Here is a 25,621-nt window from a genome sequence, read left to right as displayed (position 1 = left end):
GGTCCCGCCTGGCTCGCCTGGCTCGTGTCCCTTGAACACAGGCCCAGCTGCTGCTCTGCTCGCTGCCCCTCCCCCCACATCACTCCAGCCCCAGACAGAGGCATGCACCCAGTGCTTGCCTTTTCGGTGGGTATCCGAGTGCCCCGCTGCCTCCCTTCTCTTCCGCCCCGCACCGCACCGCACCGCAGCGCCCGCCGGAGCCCTCCGTCCCCCAGGGGCCGTAATTAATAACACCCCTCAAATGAGGGCAGTCTCATTAACCCCATTTCGCAGGTGGGGAAACTGAGACCTGGGGGGTGGTGACTTGCTCAGAGTCACCCAACAGCCAAGCAGCAGAACCAGAGTTTGGCCACGGGTCTCCTAAGACCCAGCTCGATGCTCCGGCCACTAGGCCATGCTGCTTTAGGCTTTCTGGTCTGATGGCAGCAGAAGGCTGGAAATTAAAACTCCTGGGGCCCTTTTAATTTTAGCATTGTTGAGGGCATCAGGGTTCCCCCGGCCCTGCCGCTGACTTGCCATGTGAAAGGAGTGTTGTGATACTAGCCACCCCATTGACAAGACAAGCTCAGGTGCCCTCTGCCATGCAGGGTGAAGAAGCCCCTGGCACTTGGCAGCTGAACTGGGGTTTGCCCCAGCACCCTTGGCTTCAAGTCACTCCGCCCAGCTGTTGTGCAGTGTATTCTGCTGGTTGCGTGTCATCCTCCACCCCAGAGGTGGCTGCATTTCAGCCTGTAAAGCACCCTGGGATGACAGGTGCTAAGGGGACTTGAGTTACTCTGGTTTCTCTCTGCCAGTGGCCCTCCCCCAACCTCTTGCTCCCTGGGCGCTTGCAGGACAGCCCAGGCAGGCCCATCACACGCTGTCCTCTCTGCATGTCTGGGATATGGGGCACAGGGAATTAACCCCTTCTCCCTCCACCAAATGTATTGCTGGGAAGCGCCTGAGCTCTGAGCACCGTGGGCTGATTTTTACCCCAGCCCTGAGCCTCGTCACTTAGCCCCATACAGCACAGTGTTCATGGGTCAGGGCTGGTTCCCAGCGCTCTGCACAGCCTGCGCAACCCAGTCCCCTGCAGCCGCGCTGGAGCCCGCCAGTTTGCTGGGGGCCTGGACCAGAGGTGCGCCGCCAGCCTCCCAGGCTGCAGAGGGAAGCAAGCGCCGCTGTGCCAGGAGGGTGTCTGGCTGGGGGCAGGGCACTGCCACCCTCTGTCGTTGTGGGGGGACCCCCAGAGCGAGCACGGAGAGGGAAAGAACCAGGCCACAGCATCCCATCAGTCTCCAGGCTTCCCCCTATGGGCTCTCTTTTTCCCAGGCCAGGCCCTGCGATCACTGGCCTACAGGTCCAGGCCATAAGAACGGCCACGCTGGCTCAGACCAAAGGTCCATCCAGCCCAGTGTCCTGTCTCCCGACGGTGGCCAATGCCAGGTGCCCTGGAAGGAGTGAACAGAGCAGGGAATTGTCAAGTGATCCTCCCCTATTGCCCACTCCCCGCTCCTGACAAGCCAAGGCTAGGGACACCCTCCCTCCCCATCCCAGTGAACAGCCACTGTCTGACCTGTCCTCCCTGAATTCACCTAGGCCTTTTGTGAACCCCCTTAAAGCCCTGGTCTGCACAAGCACCTTGAGCGAGGAAGCCACCAGCCGACTGTGCTGCGTGAAGGAACGTTTCCTCTTGTCTGTTTTAAACCCGCTGCCCCTTGATCTCATTGGGTGGCCCTAGATCTCGTGTTATGGGAGCGAGGAAATAACTTTCCCCCATTCGCCTTTTCCACACCGGTCACGATTTTCTAGCCCTCGCTCCTGTCCCCCTTTCGTCTCCTCTGGTCTAAGCTTTTCAATCTCTCCTCCTACGGCAGCCATCCCGCACCCCTCGTTGGTTTTGGTGCCCTTTTCTGACCCCTTCCCAGTGCCTCTTTGAGGTGAGGTGAGCACAGCTGTCCAACAGCGTCCAGCTCAGCGCCCAGATGGCTGCAGCAAGGCCCCGGGCAGGGTCACCCCGGGAGCAGTGCCCACCAGGGGAAGCGCTGCTCACTCGATGCATGGCTGGAGACGGCGGGGAGGTGCTGGCGTCCCTGTTGGGCTGCCGCTGGCCAGGTGGCTGGGGGTCACCCTGGCAGCTCGCTCCCAGCCCTGCAAACCCCAAGCCCATTCCCTGGCGCCGTAGGACCTGCAGGCCAGGACGTGATCGCTCTGCTCCCCTCTGGCTGGCTGCAGGAGTGATACCCCCTTTCCACTCGCTCAGGCTCCTCAGATTTCATGGCACCATGAGCTGCATGGCCCTGGGGGTCGGGGCGGGGGGAGGCTGAGCCCCACTGTTGCCGCTGGTGGTGGGATGGGGGTTGCAGCCTGAGTCCTGGAGCACCAGCTGGGGCTGGAGCTTGGCTTCCCAATCTGCAAGGCTAATGCTGGACCTAGCGAGCCCATTAAAACAGGGTCATGGTCCACTCAGGGGTCCTGCCCCACTGAGCTCCTCCTAGGCCCAGGTTGCAGAGCACTACATGGCCCCCAGCCAAGTCTCAGCAGGCCCCCGGGAGGGCAGGTATCACTGCTGGCAAGGGGGAAACTGAGGCAGGCAGCGGCCCAGTGGCTTGCCCTAAGGTCCAGGTCATGTCAGCAGCAGGCTGGGACCAGCACCAAGGGCCCCGGGATCCCATGCCACTGGCGCCCTCCTCCGACTACGTCTCGCCGTACCAGCCATCCCCTGGCCCTGTGCTGTCCTGCGGGAAGGAGGGTCTTCCCTGGGGACCACGGGGACGGCTGCTCCCCCAGCGCTGCACCCTGGCCTCATGCCGGCTTGGGGGTCACCAGGCAGGCCCACAACTGGGGGTGGTGAACAGGCCTCAGGACTCCCCCCGGGGGGGCTGGTCCAGGAGCAGCAGAGCCCCTGGGGGTGATGGGAGCTCCACAGCCTGTTGGCGCAGAGTCCGACTGCACGGACCAGGGACTGTAACCGGCCAGGCTGAGCGCCGAGCTGGTGTCCCACTTTGCAGGTGGCTGGGAGCCCAGAGATGGTTGCTAAGGAACTGGCGGAAAGCTCATTAGCAGCTGAGGCTAACGAAGGAGCTGGGGAAGCGGGGAGCCAGGCGCAGCAGGAAGGTGTCAAGGTGAGGGGAAAACACGCAGGTCTCAGGAACTCAGCTGTGCCCCGCCGCTGCCTTGGCCTTGTTTGGAGCTGGGCTGGGAGCTGCTCTCCCTGCCTGGCAGTGTCACCCCTGGGCAGGCAGGGGGGCTGGGGAAAGAGTACCAGAGGCCAAGGGGATGGGCACAGCCAGAGTGACTGCATGGGACAGGCCAGGGCACGGGGCCGGGGCGGGGGTATGTCTGGCAGGGCCCCGCCCAGGCTAGCATAGCAGGGGGTAGTAGCGCTGCTGGCATCCTGGCACCAAGGCTGCCAGGGACCCCACGCTCAGGCCAGACACACGGCAGGCAGCGGTGGCCAGCTGGCAGGAAGAGCCGCCAGCCTGTCTCCTGCCGGGATGTGGCCAGCTGGGAGGCGGGGTGGGGAGCAGGCAGCCGAGGTGTGAGGCGCAGGCTGGCTGGCGCAGGGCGCGTGTTTCTGTGGCAGCGTGGCACAGCGCTGTGTCAGCAGAGCCGGGGCTGCGCCTGCTGCTGCGTCTCCTCCTCGGCGTTGGGTACCGGGGCAGCGGGCTTGGGCCTGGCTCTGACCTTCCATGGGATCAGCGCAGAGCTCTGGGGCAGGTCGGTGGCCACCACTGCACTGGGCTGTAGGGTGGGATTCAGAGAAATGCCAGGGAGCGAGCGGGACGGGCCACCCCAGGGTGGGTGTCATTGCAGGGGTCACCTGAGGGATAGTGCTGCCGCCTGACAGGAGGCGGTGATGCCCTTTAGAGGGGACGGGACTTGACCCAGTGGGGGTGGATCCAGCCAGCCAGCAGGGGCAGGCGTCCCCTGGCACCTTCCTGCTGAACCAGGCCATGCCCTGGTGGTCTGGCCACAGGGGCTGATCCTGCACCACCCTCAGGAGATGGTCAGAGCAGGTGTATCTGGGCCTGTTCTAGGCCCACTTTCCTGGGGGGTGTTCCACCCTCTGGAGCCCAGACAAGCTCCTGTCTTGTTTGCCCATTGCCATTCGTCCCTGGCCGCCGAGCCAAGGAGAGCCAGGGCTGCTGGCTGGCAGGGGCAGGTGCCGGTGCCCGCGGAAGGCCAGCAATGCCAGGTGCAGGGACGAGGAGGCAGCCGTTCCCTGGTTCTGGCCCTCAGCCCGTTGCTGCTCGTCGGCTGCTTTTGATTCTCTCACTTGAGGGGTTTGTCTGACGGTCCTCAGGCCGGGTGCCAGCTGCTGCAGCACCTTCAACGCGAGAGGAAATTTCTACCCTCGCCTCCTGCCTCTGGCGGGGCCAGGGCCCCGTCCTTCCGCAGGATCTTCCGTGCAGCCTGTGATGGGGTTCTGGGGTCCCCCAAGCTCTGCACCCTGTCCGCAGGCAGGAGAGTCTCTCACTTAGCAGGAGAACAGCGGGTTTATTAGCTGACAGGACACAGCATCGTACAGAGGAGTCAGTACAGCCGGCAGAGACAGCCAATCCAATCCATGTTGGGGAGAGGAGGCCCCGAGGGGCCCCCAGAGCCAGGGCCTTGCCCCCTCCTTGGTCTCTCTCTCCCTCAGCCCAGACTAACTGCTTCCCAACTCCCAGTTCCAATTCAAACCCCTCAGGCTCCACCTCCTCCTTTGTCTGCAGTACAAAGGTGTTACCTGGTCATCAAGGTTACCCTCAGCAGGAGCCCCACACCCTCTGTGAACCACTCACACACACACAGGTATCCCCCACTCCATCACATCTCTCCCCCCTTCCAGACCGAACTGAGCAGGGTCACTCAACTGGTGACCTGGGGAAGTTCGGGGCTCTCCCCTCGTGACAGGGCATCGGCTGTACCCTTAGTGCTCCCCTTGATGTGCACCACCTCCACATTATAGTCCTGCTGGGGGAGGCTCCAACTCAGGAGCTTGGTATTGGCCCTTTTCATGTGATGCAGCCGGGCAAGTCCCTTTAGTTCCCTTGGGTTGGTTGGTCTCACTGCTTCGGCCCTGGTCCGTCAGCCACGTTCTCAAGTCGGGCGGGCAGAGCCCATACAGATGCTGCAGCACCAACAGATCAAACAGGTCTTTTGTGGTCTGGGTCCTGCCCCATCTGACCACCAGTCCATACAGCTGCTCCAGCCAATGTCTGGAATTCAGTTACAGTCCAGTAACGGAAGGTACAAATGCTTCCATCCTTGGCATTTAGCCAGACCACCCAAATGGCTGTGTGCCTCAGTTTCCCCTTCCATGCCACACAATAGGTTTGGAATGTTCCTTCTCATGTCAGAGGTTGCAAGACTAGTTACAGGGAACAATGGTGACATTTCAGAGTTACAGACTCCTTCAACATACAATTCATGCTTCTACATCAATGTCATCATGTCACATGGCTCTTTTCAAACATTCAGTGCGTGGTACAATTCTACAGCTTTTGGTAGCAGCACCCCTTGGTTACAGCAGTCAGCGTGAGTAACAGAACAAACCCATTGCAACTGTACATTTACGTTGCTCTGTGGTAGACCACAACTTTTGTGTAACCCCCTTGAGAATCTGGTATTTTGGGGATAAATGGCTGAGGCCTTTCTCAGCACCATCAAGTTCTAATCTTCTCCCTTGCCCCCTGGGGTGGAAATCTGATCTCTCTGGCTGTGCCCTCCCTTCTAACAAGAGCTGGGCCATTGATGATCTCAGGGAGACGGCCCCCTTCCTGCCAGTCTGGGAATTTGCAAACCAAACTGCTTTCTGAGAGTTGTTTTGTGAGTCCCAGACGCAGAATCCACATGAAGGAATCCCTGTTTATCCCTTACTGGCCCACCAGGCCCACAGCTCCTTCGTCCTTCCACCTCCAACTACTGCCTCCCCCTGGAATCAGAAGTTGAATCCAGTATGAGAATATAAGTGTTTCCACCATCTGGAGATGGGGAATTGCTGGTGCTCTCCTGCATCCTACAGAGATTGGCTGTGCAGCTGTTTTACTTGGTTCTCACAGGGCTGCTCACATTCCCTGATAGTTTTTACTTTACTTGCACCAGCTTCCAATTCCTGAGAAACTTTTACACTGCCTGCTTTGGACCCTTCCAGAGCACAGCCAGTGGTTTCACACTCAGGCAGGTCCTGGCCATCAGGAGCTGAAACAAACTTCTCCCCAGGCAAAGGGCTGCTCTGGCGCTTACAGGCAAGCACCTTTCCTGTTCACTCTCCTTCACCTCACTCCCATTTTCTGCAGTCCCCACAGACGGGTCAGGAAAACTTTTAGGGAAATTTTCTTCCTCAAGAGCTCCCCCAAACAATAACTCACCCCTGTCTTGCTCCACAGGGGCACTGGTCCCTTGAGCCACAACCAGCTCCTGTGTTTCACCTACACCCAGGATCACTTCTGGCCCATCAGGCAGATTCCCACGTAATCCCCCTCCAGACAGACAGCCAGTACCACCGGACAGAAGGTTAGGGTCCCTTTTCTCCCTTCTGCTACCAGCTCCTTTATCTTCATCAGTCAGCATAACTCCTTTGCCCATCTGTTCTTGTGTCCTGGCGAGAGGATGACTCTGGTAGGACAGAGTCCTCTCACCCCCTCCCAGTAACACCTCAGCATCAGGCAAAGAACAAGTACCAGAATCATCTGGTCTCTGGGATTCCCTGATGATACTAACTGGATTAGACCAAGTTAAAGCATCATCCCCTCTGAGAGACACAGAGGCAGGCCCACTTCCCATCTGGGCTTCAGCTGCCCTCAGATCCAGCCTTGGGATCTTGGCTCCATCTCGAGCCCCCACAGGCTCAGACAAAGGAGTCACTTCCCCAGAAGCAGAAGCACTTTTCTTGCACCAAGGACCAGTGTCCTTAGCAGGGATACCACTGCCCCATCCCGGAGCCATTCCCTCTGCTCCAGCCCCCATGGCTGGATTCAGAGTCACACCTGGAATGCTCTTTTCTGGTGGATCCTTCTCCAGCCACCCCAGGCTGGTGAATCTTCCTCAGACAATGGGCTAGTTTCCTTATTGGCACCTTTTCCAAACGCAGGCTCTGCTCTCTCCCCAGGCTGCTGCTGCTGTTCAACACAGACAGACAATGGGAGACACTCTCTCCTTTGTCCCAGCTCCCCGGCTGGTCTCCACACACACACAGAAGGTGAAGCAGCTTCTCTCACAGACAACTTGCCATTCCCAGTGGATCAGCTGCTTTCCTGCACAGACACACAGGCACCTTCCTTGGCCCAGGCCTGGAAAACTCTTCGTAGGTCTGTCTTGGCCACTAGTAGATGATGGGTTGGAATTGCTCCTTCCCTCCTTGAGCTGTGGCAGGCCACTCGGTTCAGAACTCCGTGCAGTCCAGGGTTCCCTGCCCCGATCCGGGCTCACCTCTGCAGGATTCTCCCCAGCCCTCAGCTCCGCCACTGCACATCCACGCTGCCTTGTCCAGCTTCTTTAATCTCGATTCAGTTTCCAGGTGCTGCCACTTCACAGCGAAGTTGCTCAGCGTGGTTGCAGGCTCTTAGGCTGATGCTCTCTGCACCCCACGCTTCCTGGAAGAATCCCTTCAGTGTGCCAAGCTCCTTGCGGGTCACAAGCTGCCCGGGGTTAGGCTGTAGGCCCCTCTGCCCTCTGGGACTGACTCCAACAGACTCCCAGCGGAACCCCTTCTTCAGTGTGACACCCACTCTCAGGGACCATGAGCACCCTGTCTTGGGAAGAACTCATTCAGCGTCAGCCTCCTCAGGGGTCACTTGTTCCTGGGGGTTGGGCTCTCGGCCCCTCCACCTTCTGGGACCGACTCCAACAGACTCCCAGGAGTAACCCCTCCTCGGGTGTGACACCCCCTCTCGAGGACCACGACCGCAGTTGCTTGGGTTTGGCCGCAGGCCCCTCCTCCTTGGGGAACTGCACCTCACTGCCCTTCAGCACACCTGGGTCTCGCAGGCCCCACTTCTTCCGGGGCCCCGGTCACTTACTGCTGGATGCTCCATCCTCAGGGTGCAGAACATCCCACTCCTGACACCAGTGTGATGGGGTTCTGGGGTCCCCCAAGCTCTGCACCCTGTCCGCAGGCAGGAGAGTCTCTCACTTAGCAGGAGAACAGCGGGTTTATTAGCCGACAGGACACAGCATCGTACAGAGGAGTCAGTACAGCAGGCAGAGACAGCCAATCCAATCCATGTTGGGGAGAGGAGGCCCCGAGGGGCCCCCAGAGCCAGGGCCTTGCCCCCTCCTTGGTCTCTCTCTCCCTCAGCCCAGACTAACTGCTTCCCAACTCCCAGTTCCAATTCAAACCCCTCAGGCTCCACCTCCTCCTTTGTCTGCAGTACAAAGGTGTTACCTGGTCATCAAGGTTACCCTCAGCAGGAGCCCCCACACCCTCTGTGAACCACTCACACACACACAGGTATCCCCCACTCCATCACACAGCCCCAGCCAGGCAGTGCTCAGCTGTCTCTAACACGCGTGGGTTAGTACCCTCAAATCAGGCCCCTCTGGGGGTGGATGCTCTGGTGCCCCATCTCAGTGGCCAGCCCTGGCACAGGGGCTGCTGTGTTCCTGGGCTGGAAGACACCTTGGGGCAGGGAGTTCCTTCAGCCAGTGGCGGGTACTCAGGGTAGCGAGTGTACAGTGCAAAGGGCTGTGGGAGCCGGATCAGTGACCCAGGCAGGGATCCAGTGAGCCTCCCCGTTAGCGGGACTGGGACCCTCCCGGTGTTCCCTGCCACCTGAGCACCTGGGCAGCCACCCACAAGAGCGTCGGGTGCCACCCAGCTGATTAGCAGACCGCCCACAGCCACAGCTGGCAGCCTGTGTTGCTCTTGGGTGGTGCCCATCTGCACAGGCCTGGGTGCACATAACAAAATTTATTCCACGCATGAGGGAAAAAGCTAGAGGGAACGCTGGCCCGCTTAAATGCACGCCCTTGTAGCCAAGCAGGCTAATGGCGCATTGGGGTGCATTAGGACACACATTGCCAGCAGGTCTAGAGAAGTGGTGGTTCCCCTCTATTCCACACTGGTGAGGCCACATCTGGAGTATTGTGTCCAGTTTGGGGCCCCGCCCCCTGTATAGAAAGGATGTGGATTTGCTGGAGAGGGTTCAGCAGAGGGCAATGAAAATGATTAAGGGGCTGGAGCACAAGATGTATGAGGAGAGGCTGAGGGATTTGGGCTTGTTTAGTTTACAGAACAGAAGACTGAGGGGTGATTTAATAGCAGCCTTCAGCTTCCTTAAATGGGGCTCTAAGTAGGCTGGTCTCAGTGGTGACAGATGGCAGAACAAGGAGCAATGGTCTGATGTTCCAGAAGGAGATGTATAGGTTGGATATTAGGGAAAAACTACTTCCCCTGGTGGGTGGTGAAGCACTGGGACGTGCTGCCTAGAGAGGTGGTGGAATCTCCATCCCTCGACGTTTTTAAGTCCCAGCTTGACAAGGCCCTGGCTGGGATGACTTAGTGGGGGTTGATCCTGCTTGAAGCAGGGGGCTGGACTAGATGACCTCCTGAGGTCCCTTCCAGTCCTGGGATTCTGTGAAATCTGTCAAGTAACATCCGTGGGCGCCGTGGAAGGAACCACGCCCAAACGCTGGCAGGCATGAGAGAGAAGGGCCTGGCCTGGGGGGGCCTGGGGCAGCGTTCCCTGTGAGCTGAGTGCCTGGGTGGCCACCCGGCTGGTGAGCAGAGCTCCCACAGTGGGCAGCATGTTTCTATTGGTGGTGCACATAACATCTATTCCAGCCACGAATGGAAAAACCAGAGGGAACCCTGGTCCGGGTGGGGATCGTGGGAACAGGCTGGCATGGGGCAAAGCTCTGGCTGGGGTGGTTCTGTGCCTGCCCAGTGCTACGTCTGCCTCTGGCCGGCTTCCTGCTCTGGAGGTGCGATGGGAGACCAGCCGATGACAGGAGTCTAAGGGGGGCATTTTGCAGCAGTGCGGTCCCGTCTCAGGAGACCCCCCCGCCACAGCACCGGCCGCCTTGGCAGGATCCCATAGGGGGAACGTCACACCTCTGGCCCGGCCCCGGAGCTGCCTTCCCACAGGCCTGGGAGCTGTCCGGTGACCAGCCCATCGCGGGGGGGAAGGTGCCCCCAGGCCTGAGGCCTGGCCTGCCATGGGGCCCAGTCCCCAGGCCCACAGATTGGCGCTGTGGCTGGGGTCCAGCTCACTGCCGGACATTGGTCCTGTGGTGGGGATCACGGCCTCCAAGCCAGTGCCCTGGGCCCACCTCCTCAGCAGGTGATCAGCCCCCAGGGCCCGTCCCACTAGTGGAGACCAGTTTCTTGCCTTTCCCTGGGACCAGCCCCCGACCCCCAGTCCCTCGTGTCTCTCGGCCCCGGCGAGGGCGTGTTCGGGCACAGCAGCAGGGCCACAGGCTGCGCCCCTGGAGGCGGATCTGGGACGTGCCCGGCTGTGCCAGGGGAAGGCAGATCCCAGCCCCGCCCCCACCCCCGGGCTGAGCAGGAGGGCACGTGAGGCTCCCTTGCTGCAGAGAGCCTCGTCTGCAGGGCTGCCTCGCCCCAGATCTGTCTGGCCTGTATTAATATTTTACCGAACTGTGAGCGCCACAGCCGCTGACGCAGCGCGAGCCAGAGGCGGGATTGTCTGGGCCCAGCTGAGAGCACAGCCCTGCGGCGCTCACAGAGCGAGGGGGGATTCGGCTCTGCCCCACCGCAGGGAGACCCCCCTCTCGGCGGCCTGGACGAGCAGCCAAGCTCCAGGGGCTGCCCGGAGCCAGTGGGGAGCTGGAGGGAGGACGAGGCAGGAGGCCTGGCTGAGCAGGGGCTGAGCCCTCGCGGACGTGCCGGGGGGTGGGGGCAGCCTGAGGGTGAGGTGCCGCCAGCAATTCCCTCTCCAGAGCCCCTGCAGCCGAGTGAGTCTGCAGTTCGTGTCCCAGCCCTTCGGGCACAGCACCAGCCCTCCTGCACCTGGCACCAGCCTCAGGCTCTGCCCACGCCCAGCCCCTCCGAGCACCATGGAACCCCTCAGCACCAGCCCCGGGCTCTGCCCACGCCCAGCCCCTCCGAGCACCATGGAACCCCCCAGCACCAGCACCAGGCTCTGCCCACGCCCAGCCCCTCCGAGCACCATGGAACCCCCCCAGCACCAGCCCCAGGCTCTGCCCACGCCCAGCCCCTCCGAGCACCATGGAACCCCCCCCCCCAGCACCAGCACCAGGCTCTGCCCACGCCCAGCCCCTCCGAGCACCATGGAACCCCCCAGCACCAGCCCCAGGCTCTCCCCACGCCTAGCCCCTCCGAGCACCATGGAACCCCCCCAGCACCAGCACCAGGCTCTCCCCACGCCCAGCCCCTCCGAGCACCATGGAACCCCCCAGCACCAGCACCAGGCTCTCCCCACGCCCAGCCCCTCCGAGCACCACGGAACACACCACCAGCACCAGTCCCAGGCTCTGCCCACGCCCAGCCCCTCCGAGCACCATGGAACCCGCCCCCCCCAGCACCAGCACCAGGCTCTGCCCACGCCCAGCCCCTCAGAGCACCATGGAACCCCCCAGCACCAGCACCAGGCTCTCCCCACGCCCAGCCCCTCCGAGCACCACGGAACACACCACCAGCACCAGCACCAGGCTCTGCCCACGCCCAGCCCCTCCGAGCACCATGGAACCGTCCCCCCAGCACCAGCCCTCCTGCACCTGGCACCAGCCTCAGGCTCTGCCCATGCCCAGCCCCTCTGAGCGCCGCAGAAAACGCCCCCCCCAGCACCAGCACCAGGCTCTGCCCACGCCCAGCCCCTCCAAGCACCATGGAACCCCCCAGCACCAGCCCCAGGCTCTGCCCACGCCCAGCCCCTCCGAGCACCATGGAACCCCCCAGCACCAGCACCAGGCTCTGCCCACGCCCAGCCCCTCCGAGCACCATGGAACCCCCCAGCACCAGCCCCAGGCTCTGCCCACGCCCAGCCCCTCCGAGCACCATGGAACCCCCCAGCACCAGCACCAGGCTCTGCCCACGCCCAGCCCCTCCGAGCACCACAGAACCCCCCCCTCACCACCAGCCCCAGGCTCTGCCCACGCCCAGCCCCTCCGAGCACCATGGAACCCCCCAGCACCAGCCCCAGGCTCTGCCCACGCCCAGCCCCTCCGAGCACCATGGAACCCCCCAGCACCAGCACCAGGCTCTGCCCACGCCCAGCCCCTCCGAGCACCATGGAACCCCCCCCCAGCACCAGCCCCAGGCTCTGTCCACGCCCAGCCCCTCCGAGCACCATGGAACCCCCCCCCAGCACCAGCCCCGGGCTCTGCCCACGCCCAGCCCCTCCGAGCACCATGGAACCCCCCAGCACCAGCACCAGGCTCTCCCCACGCCCAGCCCCTCCAAGCACCATGGAACCGCCCCCCCAGCACCAGCCCTCCTGCACCTGGCACCAGCCTCAGGCTCTGCCCATGCCCAGCCCCTCTGAGCGCCGCAGAAAACGCCCCCCCCCAGCACCAGCCCCGGGCTCTGCCCACGCCCAGCCCCTCCGAGCACCATGGAACCCCCCAGCACCAGCCCCAGGCTCTGCCCACGCCCAGCCCCTCCGAGCACCATGGAACCCACCCCCAGCATCAGCCCCGGGCTCTGCCCACGCCCAGCCCCTCTGAGTACTTTGGGACCCCCCCAGCCCAGCCCCGCCCCATATGAGCTGTTGTGTTTTTAAGTCCCATCCGTCCCTGCAGTTGGGCCGGGCCCATGTGCCCAGCACATCAGGAATGCCCTGAGGCCCCCCCTGGCACTGCTGCAGCCCCCACCTGGGACTGGCCTTGCCTCCCCTCCCTTTGCACGGTGGCTGGGGTTTGTTGGGGGTGGAGGGTGGCTGATAACAGCTAGGAGGGACGTTGGGCACCAGGCTGGGGTGGATGCTGCCTCCAAGGACGGGGCGACAGTGGCATGCGCCGGGCCACAGGGGACACAGCGCCAAGGCCAGCCCAGAGGCAAGGCCATGTGTGGGTGCAGGACAAAGGGCACAGGGCATCGGGGGGGCTGTGTGTAGTTCTGTGCGGAGGCCTGCGCCCAGGGCAGGCTGCCCTGCTAGTGCCACAGCCAGGCATTCCTGTGCCTGCTGGCTGCTGCCCTCCACCGCTCCTCACCCCGCTCGCCTCGCCGGGGGGGCTGGGACTGGGGCCTTCGCACCCCCCCTGCGGCCGAGGAGCCGGATGCCCCGGGGCGCAGCTGGGTCCCTGACACCGCCGCGCCAGCTGGGCTATTCACAGCACCGTCTCTGCAGCTCCCCAGCCGCTGTCCTCTCCTGCAGCACCAAAGAAACAGCCCCTTTGTCTCCCAGGCCGCTCCCCTCGCGCCAGCGTGGAGCCGTATGAGCCACCCGGGGCTACAGCCTCTCTGGCCCTGACTTGTGACTTCCTGCCCTGCTCCTGGAGGGGGTGGGGGCTGCCCGGCTGGGAGGGGGGCAGGGAGCCGGGCCGCACCCAGCACGGAGCTGAGACTGCAGAGGGTTTTGGGGTGGGGTGCGGTGGCCGGCCAGGAGATGCCTGGGACGGTGGCGTGACCTGCCCTGATGAGCTGGGGCCCTGGGCTGCCCTGTGAGCTTGGCTGGGCGCTTGCTCCACCCTAGGCCCGGTTTCCCTCTCCCAGGGCCTTCGGCTGTGCAGCTGGGAGGTGGGGTGAGACATGGGACCCAAACACCCCACCCCACAGCCAGGCTACGGCAGCCAGGGGGCCAGCTGTCCCCCCCCAGGCCAGTGCCAAGTCCCCTGTCCAGTCCCTGCTGAGCTGGTGCCACCGTGCACCGGCGTTCTGCCTGTTCGGATCAAAACCCCCAGGCAGACCCCCCCCACCCCCAGCGCCCCTCCAGCATGTGTCCCCTCGGCAGAGCCCACGCAGCCGGAAGGGGCCCCGGCCCAGCTGTTGGTTCCAGGGGTCAGTTACCGGCTCTGAACGGCCGCATGCAACCTCCGGGTCAGGCCGAGGCCGGGGGGGGGTTCTCCAGATGGCAGCCCGCAGGCTGACAAAAGCCACAGCTGTCACGCCAGCCTGCGGGGACAGAGCCTGGCCCCCAGGGAATGTGCTCAGAGAATCAAAGCCCTGAGCTCCACCCCACCAGCCCTGGGGCCCACCCCAGGTGGCGGAGCAGCAAGGTGAATCTGGCACGCCTGCGTGAGGCTGGTACCTCCTGCCCGCCACTTTTGGCCCCCCAGCCCCAGGCAGGCTGGGATCTGCTGGGGCTTCCCTCTCGCTGTCCTGCAGCTGAGGGCAGTGGCCCCAAGGGCTCGCTTTTGCCAGGGCGGCCGAGTGGTCCAACGTGCCAGGCTTCAGGCACCGGCTCCCATGGGGTGCTCTGGCTGCTGAAGGGAGGTGTGGGGCTCAGCTCCCCCTCCTGCCACAGCCTTTGTGGGTCCAGCACTGGCCTTGGAAACCCAGGCTTGTGAGCTCAGCCTTCAGGCTCTGGGGCAAATAGATTCGAAAACACAATCTGCCAGGGACGGAGCTTGGCCCTGCATTGGGCAGGGGGCTGGATGCCCTGGCCTCCCGAGGTCCCTTCCAGCCCTGGGATCCAGCCCTGCACGAGGCGCCGGGCATTGGGCCTTTCGGCTTGGGCTTATGGTACCTGGGCCGCCCCAGGGGAACTGGAGCCTGCCGGGAGAGGCCTCTGTCCCTGACTGCACCATGCGGGTTGGGGGGGGGGCGCATTTAGAGCCCTGTGCAGCACAGCACAAGCCCGCCCGAGTACCGCACCCCGTGCGAAGGCCTGGCATGCCCCAAACGCCCTCGCTCCGGTTACAAGAGCAGCAGCACGAGAGCCGCCGGGGGGTCGTGCTCTCGCCAGGGGAAGGGCGGAGCGTCGCCGGGATCGCCTCAAGCCAGGCTGGGCTTGGGCTTCCGTAGGGCGCGGCTGCCATTTCAGAGGCCCAGCGAGAGAGCTGGGGCAGGCTGTCCGCAGGGGCCCCTGGAAGCAGAGAGCTCATCAGCAGTGCTCAGCTGCGCACTTGCCTCGTGACCGTGGGCCTGGCCTGATGGCCGTTCCCCGCCTCTCCCGAGCCAGACCTGAGCACCGGCCCACGAGCCACCGGAGCCTGAGTTCGAATCCTGTCACTAGCACTGCAGCGTGGGCCAGTCGCAGAACCCCTCTGTGCCTCAGTTTCCCCCGCTGTGCTTCCCCCCCCCCCAAGGGCACTGCAAGGCGAGCTAAGGCAGGAGGTGCCTCGTAGCCGGTCTCCACAGCTCAGCAACCCAGGCTGCGGGCGGGGTAAGGTACCGTTTCGAGGGAACACTCCCAGCCGAGCCCGTTACAGCCCCCAACGGGCTTTGCTGGCTGCGTGTGCCAGCCCTGAGGGTGGCTCAGGATTCGCTAGCGCAGCCGACCGGCAGGGGCACGGTTAACCCTGAATGGGAGCAGGGCAGGTAGGCTCTGCAATTAACACCCATGGCGAGGTGATGTTCGCACCTCCCCTGCCCGTGGTGTCAGGCTGGGGTGTCAAACAGCCGGGCTGCTGTTACCTTCCTTCCTTCCCTGCTGAAGGAACAGCAGCCCAGGCCCTGCCCCGGCAAAGGGGAACGTGGCAGCCCGGGCCTCGCCCAGCCCAGCTCGTGTAACACTAGCAAAGTGCGGCTCGCACAAGCATCCTTGCACACGTGCCCATCCGCTCCTGGGTGCGAGCGCCTGCCCTGCAAGGCTCGTGGGGCCAGCTGCTGCAAGGGACTAGGGCCATCCTGAGGGCAGGCGCAGGAGCTGCAGCTTCCCCCCCCCAGCCTCCCTGGAGTGGGTCCGTTCTGGAGCCCATCAGGGCCCTGTCCACGTAGACACGCAGGGATGGGACAGCCCTTGCAGAGGGCCCCTGCAGACAGCCCTTCATCCTGGGCCAGGGGCCTGTGAACCGCCCCCAGAGGGCTCTGCCACCTCTGTCCTTGCTCTCTGCAGCCTCCCCCGCCCCAGCTTCCTCCCATAACCAGGCCCGATGCTCCCCCACAACCCACACGCTGCACTCTCCCTCCAGACCACAGGGGTCCTTAACCCCTCCTCACCACTCCCTCCTCCAAGCAGCCTCCCCCGGCCAGGGACACCCTGCCATCCTTACTGCCTGAGCCGCATCCAAAGGGCAGCCACGCAGAGCCCCATTTACAGCTGCCCCTCGCTGCAGGTGGCAGGGTTTGAACCCGGCCCCTCCAAGCAGAGAGCACAAGCCCCTACAGCTTGAGCTGCAGGACTCAGCACCCAGGGCTTGGCTGTCGGAGAGGCAGATACTGCGCTGGGGGTTACAGCGGGAGGGGGGCTGCTGGCCCCTGGAACGGAGCAGCTCCTGCCCACCCCCTCCCACCAGTACTGCACCTGCTGACTGTCTCCTCCCCGCAGGACCAAGCGCGAGCTGCAGGTGTGTGTGTCGGACTGCATCCAGCTGAGCCTGCGGAGGAGGAAGAGGCTGGTTGCCGTCGAGCTGCGCCGCGAGCCGCCCTACCCCGACTTCGGCAAGAGCCGGGAAGGCTTCGTGCTCTACTGGCCCAGGAGATGAGGCTGGGGTCCCGGCCAGCCTGCACACCCAGCACTGCCTGGCCCTGCCCGCAGGAGCTGGGACGCAGGGTGTCGGTCCCGCTCAGCAGCCGGCCCGGCCTTTGGGTTCCACTCTGCCGTTGTTACCCCTTATTAAGGGTAGACAGAGCCGGGCAGAGGCCTCCAGCCCCAGCGGGCAGCAGCCCCACTGCTACCCTGTGCCCCGCTGCAGGGACGATGGCAGGGTAGGGGAGACAGCCCCACGGGCCGGTTAGCGCTAACCTGGCTGCCGTGGGCTCCCACCTGACAGCCCCAGCCATGCCTGAGCCGGGGGCAGGCTTGTACCAGCCCCACTGCCGGGACCAAGGGATGCCAAAGCCCAGAGCCCCTTTGATAGGAGCGCCCCAAGTCACCCTCTGGCCGGCAGGGCACTGAGGCAGCCCCCAGTGGGGGAGGACCATTACCCCCACCCCAGAAAGCCGCATCCTGCCTCACCTGGTCCCTCTTGTCTCCCCATTGCTGCCAGGAGAGCTGCGGGTTTGAGCCCATCCCCCCCTGCTCTGCAGAAGCTGCCAGCTGGGCAGCTAACCACCCCTCCAGGGGGGACATTAGCTGCAGGTGCTGTGGGTGGGGGGAGAGGACCCAGCCCCACAGCTGCGAGAGACTCTGCCCTGGTATAGGAGGGAGCTGAGTCCCAGAGCTCCTCCTCCCCAGTGGGCAGCTGGCTCATGGGTCACGCCTCATCCTCTCTCCAGGGGTCCCCTGGCTCTCTGGCTCCCTGGGTCCCCACTCACCAACAGCTCCTGTACCAGCAACTCTCCTAGCTCACCCCTCTTCCACCCCCTGGCTGTCCCCTACCCTCAATCCTTACCCACCAGCTGCTCCCTGCTGCCTCCTGTCTAGGTCCCCCCTACCCCGATCCACACACCGCCCCCATCCCCTCCTACCCCGATCCACCCCTTGCCCTCCAGCCTGATCCACCCACTGCCCCTGTCACCCCCTACCACACCACCCCAGATCCCTCTAAATCAGGGGTGTGCCAAGAGGGGGTAGGCCCCCTGGGGGGAGCATGGCATTTTGTAAGTGGGGGGCGCAGCACAATCGGCTGCTGGTCTCAGGTTCATCCATCTCATTAAAACCAATTAAACTTGTTGATGTTTTGTGTTTTCACGTTTCTATCCCCATCAACGCCGGCTTTCCACGCCACACGCCTATCTTCTCAGAGCCGCCAAGAGTGGGTTTCAGTGAACCCAACCGAACGCGCCCCGAGGCTGGATCACATTAGACAGGTGGGGGGTGGGGCTGCTCGTTGCAGGGATGAAGAGGGGCACCCAATGTAAAAATTTGCTCACCCTGCTCCGCCCCATTCCAGCACTGCTCTTCCAGGTCCCCGCACGCCTGTCCCACTGGGATGGCTGAGCCAGAGTCTCTTCCCACCCCGCAGCTCAAGTCCTTCTCACCATGTCCACTTCACCCCACCCCACACAGCTGCCCTCCCGTTCCCCTTCCCATTCATCCTCTCCTCTCCCTGCCTCCATCTGCCCCTTCTCCCACGCCGGCCTCCACACCTTCCTCCACGCTCAGAGCAGTGGTCCACTCCCACACGTACTACATCATCTTTCCCATCCCTTCTTGTACCCTCTCTGCCCCGCCCACAAGCAGGTACTCTTATAGTCCAGTCCCCTTCCCAGCATGCATTGCTGCCAGGCCTACAATTCCCAGAAGTTCTGGGAACTACATCACCCAGAATTCCCTCATTCTGGGCTGGGTCCCTTGCCTCCCTTAAAGGGCTAGTTTGCTACTCCCCCTTTTTCCTGGAGCCTCCTCTGCTATCTCCAGACTGTTGCATCCCCTTCCCATCCCACATCCCTTGCTTGGGTTTGAAGGTTTGCCCGGGTAGGACTGCAAACTCCTCTGGCCACACAGAGGCAGAAAGGCAGGACAGCTAATGTGCCCCACTGGCCGACAGCAGGGGAACGCCAACCACTTCCTCGAGCTTGGAAATCAATGAGCTGTTTTCTCTTGGGTGCAGCTGGTGTGAGCTTTCCTGCCTTGGTGCTGGGTTCCCCACAGCCCTGGCAGTAGCTGGGCATGGCTGGTTAGTGGGTAAGGCCCATAAAAATAGGGACCCATCCACGAGTCTGGTCCGGGTCAGAGCCCACAGCCTGTGCCCAGGGGTCAGAGGAATGGTGTGGCAGAGCCAGCAAGCCACTCGCACCATTGCAATGGCTTGCTTTAAAGTCTGTGGCAGGACTAGGACCAGAGCAGGGGCTGTCTCTGGCAGCAGCTGGGAGCAGAGTGGTCCACCCTGGGAACAGACGCCTCCGGGAAGTCACAGTTCCACCTGCTTCGGAAGAGCCAGGGACTTGTGTGTCACTGAGTTGGGGGGGGGGGGTCACCAGGCCCTGCACCCACACACAGTCAGACATACTCTCACTCAGCAGGGGGGACAGAAGGGTTATCAGGCAACAGGAGCACAGCATAGAGCAGACTGGGCAGCACAGAAACCAGAAGCCATCAGAACCCTGCCCCTGCTTCCTCCCTTTCCAGCCAGAGGTGACTGCCCCACTCCACTGCCCAGTTCCCATTCAAACCAGCCAGGCCCCACCACCCTCTGTTGCCCCAGGGAAGGAAGGTGGCACCTAGGTAACAAAGGCCAGGGAGGGCCTTGTGTACATCAGAAGTCATCACACCAAAACCCGGACACGAGACCAGGGCCCCAAATTCCGCTGCCCGTCACGTGCATGAAGACCCAGCATCTCTGCAGCCGGGGCTGGATCAGATTCCAGCAGCATCCTGGATGGTGAATGCCTGGTCTGGGCTTCCCCAGAGGCCCTGGGGCTCAGAATCCACCCAGGCCAATGTTACCTGCCAACCCCAGCAACACACAGAAGGCCCTAGCATGGCAATGGAAGAGCCCTTTGTAATATTACAAGAGGTTCTGGGCACAGCTGAGAGAACAAGTCCTGGGCAAATTATTTAAAACCAGGACACTTGCAGCCCAGGCGAGCGTTTCTTTTTGATAAGGCAAACCAAGCCAGCCACAAAATACCTCTGCCAGCCCCACTGGCCAGCCCGAAGCTACACAAGCAAACCCACCGATTCTCCAGCTGCCGCTAATGGCCAAACCAGTAACTCTCCTTACCCAGGTGAGGGGCTGTGAAAACCTGTTTCACAAAATCCACACATTCTTCCAGGCCCCGAAAGGACCAGCCACATCCCCAGGGCAACGTATGCTTAGATCTTACTCAAGCAGCCCGCTGTGCCGGTCCTTTAGAATCTAACACATGAAGGTTTATGGACAAAGAAAGAAAAGGGTGAGAGACGAAAATTGTTCAGGTGGCTAAGTTACATACGTCAGTGAAAGCTGTTGATGCAGGCCAGTGATCATGGCAGGGCCTCCTGCCCTGCCTTGCTCCTAAGGGCCCCAGAGTCACCCCCAGGGCTCCCACAGCCCAGTCAGGCCGCTGCAGCCTAGTCCCAGTTTGTGGCCCCTCCCAGCCTTAGGCTCACAGGGGGTGGGGGAGCTTGGGCCCACCTACACCACTAAGCTCCAGGCCAGAGCCCTGTTGGTGGTGGGGGGAGACCCCCCAGCCACCAGAGACCCCACCACCACACACTGAGATCACAGGCTACCTTCTAGGTCCCCCCAACCTGGGCTACTTCCTACCCCGTTCCTGGCATAGCCCATCACCCCCACTCAGGTCTCAGCCCCTCCAGCCACAGACTGCTGCTCGGGGGGTGGGGGCTGCCACCACTGTCACACCTCAGGCAGCTGTGGTGGCCTCTCCTTGGGTGGCCATAACACCCAAGCTTCCCTTGAAGCTCCTTCCCCCCTCAGCTGCTCAGCCCTGACTGCCAGGCTTCTCCAGCTTTTATACCTGGCCTACAGCTGGAGCATGCCCAGCAAGGCCTTGGGGGCGGGGCCTTTTCCATCCAATAGGCCTGGCGCTCAACCCCCTGCTCAGTGCGGGGTTGGTACACCCCATCACACCCCTGCTCAGTGTGGGGGTGGTACACCCCGTCACAGTGATGTTAGAAGCTGCTTTCTTGAGAGTCTCTGAAAATCCCTCCCAGGAGGGAAGGGCCCCCACAGTTCCCACAGGCTTAGTTCATGGGGGTGAAGAATAACATGGTCACTCCCAGGGATGTCATTATAGACATCCTGGGAGACTTTCTCCTAGGAACACCTGACCAGGTGGCCCACTGGGGCATCCTGCCATCGGCCGCATTCCAGACAACAAGTCCCAAATTCCTGAGTCTTTGTTCTAGTCCTTCGTCCTGGCTGGGAGGAGATGTGATGGGGTTCAGGGGTCCCTGAGCTCTGCACCCCTCAGCAGGCGGGAGTGACTCTCACTTAGCAGGAGAAGAGCAGGGTTTATTAGCCGACAGGACACAGCGTTGTACGGAGGAGTCAGTGCAGCCGGCAGAGACAGCCAGTCCCATCCATGCTGGGGAGAGGAGGCCCCAAGGGGCCCCCAGAGCCAGGGCCTTGTCCCCTCCTTTGTCCCTCTCTCCCAGCCCAGACTCACTGCTTCCCAACTCCCCGTTCCAATCCAAACCCCACAGGCTCCACCTCCTCCTTTGTCTGCAGATCAGAGGTGTCACCTGGCTGCCTCAGTTACCTTCAGCAGGAGCCCGACACCCTCTGTGAGACACACACATACACACACCTTGTGAGGGAGTGAGGGAGTGCATGTGTGAGACTCAGGCTGGATGTGTGAGACAAGCAGAGCAGCTCCCAGTGGCTAAGGATGACCCTGGGGCTATAACCTAGGCTGGCAGGTAACACCTCAGCCCTGAACAAAGAGGAGGGAGGAGCCAAAGTGGGGGGTTTTGAATCGGAGGCGGCAGTTAGATGCTGTGGGGAGAGGGAGCTGGAAGGCAGCCAGGCTGGTGAGGGGGGAAGCTACGCCCCAGGGGGACACCCCTCAGGCTCCTCTCCCCAGGATGGGTTGGAATGACTGTCTCTGATTGCTGCACTGACTCTTCTGTGAGAAACTGGGCCGCTGTCACCTAATAAACTTCCTGTTCCACCTGCTGAGTGAAAGTCACTCCTGCCTGCGGATGGGGTGCAGTGCACAGGGACCCCTGAACCCCATTGCACACCTATCCCCTACTCCATCACATCAGACCACGCCTCTCACAGTGAACCCTTAGCTCTAAACTTTTCTCATGCAGCAATGGAGCCAATTCTATGACTTTACAAACAAACAGGGCACAGCCAGACAAGTGGCATAACCAGAGTCGGGGCATTGCCAGTTTCATGAGACACCTCACATGGGCCACCTGGCAGAAGGGTTGGTGCAAACTTAACATAGGAAGCACCGAAAGGGTTTTCATATTTCATGTAAAAATCCAGCAATGTCCCACCCTCGTCTCAGAGTGGGGACAGTGTGGGGGTGGTGGCAGGGTCCTGGCCTGGCTCAGGTCCCTCACGGGGACAGGGGAGGGGAGGACAGAGCAGGGCAGGGCTCTGGAAGGTGTTCAGAGGACAGCCGGGTTACAACTCATCCCTCTGCTGCTAGCAGGCTCACCGGAGCTGGGATTCATTTTGTGTAGAGATTTCAAGGCCAGAAGGGATCAGCTGCTCTGACGCGCCTCACACCAGCCCTAGGACTTACGCCCTACTTGAACTAGAACCGGTACGCGGGGACACACCCAGCCTGGCTCTACACATGGCCACAGAAGGCAAATCCATTGCAGCCCAGGCAATTTGTTCCAATGGCTAAATCTGCGTCTGGTTCCCAGGCTGAACATGTCCAGCCCCGGCTCCCACTCACCAGGTGTCAGCTAGACAGAAGATCCCCGGCTTAAGCATTTATTCCCCACTCCGGCATGTGGAGACAGGCCTCAGGTCAGCCTGGGCTTTGCTAAGCTCAACCGCTGGGGCTCCTGGCGCCGTCACTGGGTGGGCAGCATTTCTCGCCCTTCTGTCGTTTTCGTGGCACGTCACCAAAGCTCTCCAACCCATCACGGCCTCCTTGAACTGCGAACGCCAGACCTGGGCCCGGGATTCCTGCCGTGCTCACAGCTGTGCCAAACCCGGAGGGGAAATCAGCCGGCCCCTAAGACCATGCACAAGAGCCAGACCCCCTGGCTGCTGTGGTTGGCAGCCATCTGCAGGGCTGGATGAAGACCAGGTAGGGCCCTGGGACAACACAGTCCCGAACAGCTGCAATAGGGTACAATATTCATGTAATGTCATTATTTATGCTTTAAAATCTATTTGTGCTTATTATTACGCAGGATGCAGCATACAATGGCCCTTAAATTAATTGTAAAATCAGCCTGACATGGCACATTGCCTTTGTTCAATTCAAGCGAATTGTTTAAACACAATGGCGTGACCATGCCTTGGAGGCCCCCTCACACCTGGGGGAACTGTCCCTTTTAGCCTTATCTTAATCCTCTGCTGCCCAGCGGCCCTGCTATGATCCCAAGTGCTAGGGCTGGCCTGTGCCGGTAGCCCAGCCCCATGCCCCCTAGCTTTGCTGCTCTCCATAGCCATGCTAGGTGGGTAAAGCCAGCTCAGGTCTGCAAACCCATGGAGTGATAGCCCTGGCCTGGGGCTAGACTCCTTAAGCAGAAGCAGAGAGAGGTTGCCGAGATGTATGTGTACAACACAAGCCCTGGGCTCTGCTGAGTTCCAGCTGTGCTAGCTGTCTGCAGGGCTCTCCCATCAGGGGCATTGCTGTGAAGGGCAGACAGGAGAGGCGGGTGCAGCCTGTCAACCTCAAAGGCGCAGACTCACGTTTAAAAGATGCCTCTCTATGCGGAAACCAGAGCAACACCCCCACCAGCTGTGTCTGGCTCACACACATGGCCTTGGTCAATTTCATGCGGCCTTGGTCTATTTCGCTGTGCAGCCCTGACCTTGGTGGGTTCCCTGCTCCTGGCTGCCTGCTGTGCAGATAGAGGGCCAGGTAGTGGGCCAGCTGGCAAATGCTGGAAAAGGGAAGTGTGACAGACACTGACCCTGCACCCGGCCACTGCCGTGCAAAGCCACTGGGCCCAGCCTAGTGTGGTTGTCCCCCGAAAGAGAGGAGTTGGTTTCTGACAAAGAGCTGAGGAGCCAGACGCAGCCGGGATGTCACAGCCCCGGGGACAGGCAGTCAGGTCTAGCGTGTTGGGAAGCAGACACCAGGAACCAAGCCGGAGGTGAGGCTGGTAAGGAGGCAGCATGGGAGTGAATCCAGCAGTGAGGACGAGCAGGGTCAGCCGCTGGCCTAGGGCTGCCTCTGGGGCTGCGTCTCTGCTAGGTGGGCAGCTCGGTCAGTGTGGGATGTTGGCTGACGGCCTGAGGCTGGGCTGAGGCAGCGGTGCCAAAGTCACGGGCAGGCCGTGCTCGAGTCGCACCAGATGCCATGGGGCGCCAGCTCGGGCGTCACGGGCCGAGATCTCCCTTCCCTTCCTGGCAGCGGTGGGCAGGGGATGGGATTAGACAGGAAGCGCTCAGTGGTGGGTCGGCACACCGGGAGATGGGCCCACTGCAACAGGCACCTCTCTGCCCCAGCTTTCTCCCACGTCCCCTGCCCCCTCTCTCTGCAGGGCCTCGCTCCGCCCGGGGTTGCAGCCCGTCCCTGAGGACCCCAGCCCTGTGGAGGAACAGCTGAGCTGTGGGTGGGGCCAGATCCCTGCCCCCCAGGCTCTGGGCCTCGGAGGCTGCGTCCCGCCGTGCAGGGCAGAGCACGCCAGAGAGGTGTGCTCGTGGCGGGCAGGCAGGCCCTGGGCCGACCGAGGCAAGCGCTGAGCAGTTGTTCCTGCAGTGCCAAGTTGTCACTATGGGCAGAGCTCCCTGGCCTTGTCCTCCCTGCCCACAAAGGCAGGGCTGGTCCCCAGCAGGCCTCATGCCTGGGAACTCTCCCCAGGGAAGGCGAAGGGCACTTGAGCTTTCCCACGCAGAGACTTTGCTGTGGGCAGCCCCTGGCTGGGGTTTTCCTCAAACCAGCTACCCCGCTGTGGCTACCAGGCCTCTGAGAGCAGCCGGCCCACAGCCCCAGCTCCATGCTCCCGTCTCTCCCCGGTCTGCTCCCCGTCCCCGTGCCCGTGCCCATGCCCACGCCGTCTTCTGCAACGGATCAGCCCTTGGAGAGTGAATGAGGACCCGGCATTGCCCCTCCAGTGAGTGCCCTCCATTTACCCCAACCCCGTTTCTTTCCAGCCGCACACGACAGGAAATGTCCTTTTTTTTTCAGTGAAGATTGAGCCTGTGTCCAGGCTGGCCGAGTCACTCAGGCCACGTTACTAGACTAAACGCGGCAGCTCTGCCTGTGGGAAAGCCCCGGGGAAGGGCATCAGGCCCCCAGCCCTAATGGCAGATTGGAAGGTCATTTCCCCTAGGGGCAGCTGTGCTCCAGCACCGGCCATTGCAGAGCTTCTGGCCTTTTCTGGGCTAGGGCAATCGTGGGTCTGATCTGGTGAGACAACCGGCCAGGAACTGTCACTGCCCGGCTTGGAGTCACCCAGCGAAGCTCTCAGTGGTGAAATATTTTCACGGCTTTGATTTTAATCGCTGCCCTTTTAATCACCCAGGGTGAGGCTAGCGAGAGGGAGCAGAAGGTGTTTGCCTCTTGACTGTGCCCCAGTGAGGAGAACGACCTGCCCCAGCTTATTCTTCCAGCCAATGAGCCCATGCGGTGCCATGACGCCAGCAATTTGTGCAGAGCTGATTTCCGAGAATTCTCCCTTTAAAACCCGCGGGGTGGTGTCATTCAGATGTGGCAGGTGGTGGTGGGAGGTGAACCTGACAAACACATCAGCAGACAATGGGGAGAGAAGCAGGATCGGTTAACAGCCTGAGTCAGACGAGGACAGGCTGGGGACCAGCTGCAGCCGGAGATTGGGGTTCAAACTTGAAAAAGGGTAAAATCCACCCGCAGGCTTGGCCAGCGGCGTGCCCTGGAAACCAGGGAGTGGCACCTGCCAGCCTCAGGTCTGTAGGCTTTCTGAACGGAGGGACTGGGACCTGCACCCCCGCCGCAGTCAGAGGTGACTCATTCAGCAGGGAGAACAGAAGGGCTATGAGGTGACAGGGACACAAGGTAGAATAGACGTGTCAGCCCAGAAACCAGAAGCCGTCACTACCATCCATCTTGGGGACAGGGGCCCAGAGGGGGTCCCCAGGCCAGGACCCGGCCCTCCTGCCTCTATCTCCAGCCAGACGAAAC

At 62.0% G+C, this 25,621-nt stretch overlaps 1 protein-coding gene across 1 annotated transcript in view; it reads left to right on the top strand.

The window, feature by feature from the left end:
• The window catches only part of LOC142008959 (unconventional myosin-Ig-like), a 51,438-nt gene extending 33,842 nt beyond the window's left edge, over nucleotides 1–17,596 (top strand). The window contains exon 21 of the mRNA XM_074986344.1: nucleotides 16,317–17,596. Coding sequence (XP_074842445.1) covers nucleotides 16,317–16,473 — 157 coding nt within the window. The 3' untranslated portion in view covers nucleotides 16,474–17,596. The remainder of the gene's footprint in view (nucleotides 1–16,316) is intronic.
• The last annotated feature ends 8,025 nt before the right edge of the window (nucleotides 17,597–25,621 follow it).

The sequence above is a fragment of the Carettochelys insculpta genome, chromosome 2 (genome assembly GCF_033958435.1).
Source record: "Carettochelys insculpta isolate YL-2023 chromosome 2, ASM3395843v1, whole genome shotgun sequence".
Taxonomy (NCBI): domain Eukaryota; kingdom Metazoa; phylum Chordata; order Testudines; family Carettochelyidae; genus Carettochelys; species Carettochelys insculpta.
The sequence above is the reverse complement of the archived record's forward strand: the minus strand, read 5'-3'. Positions and strand labels throughout refer to the sequence as shown.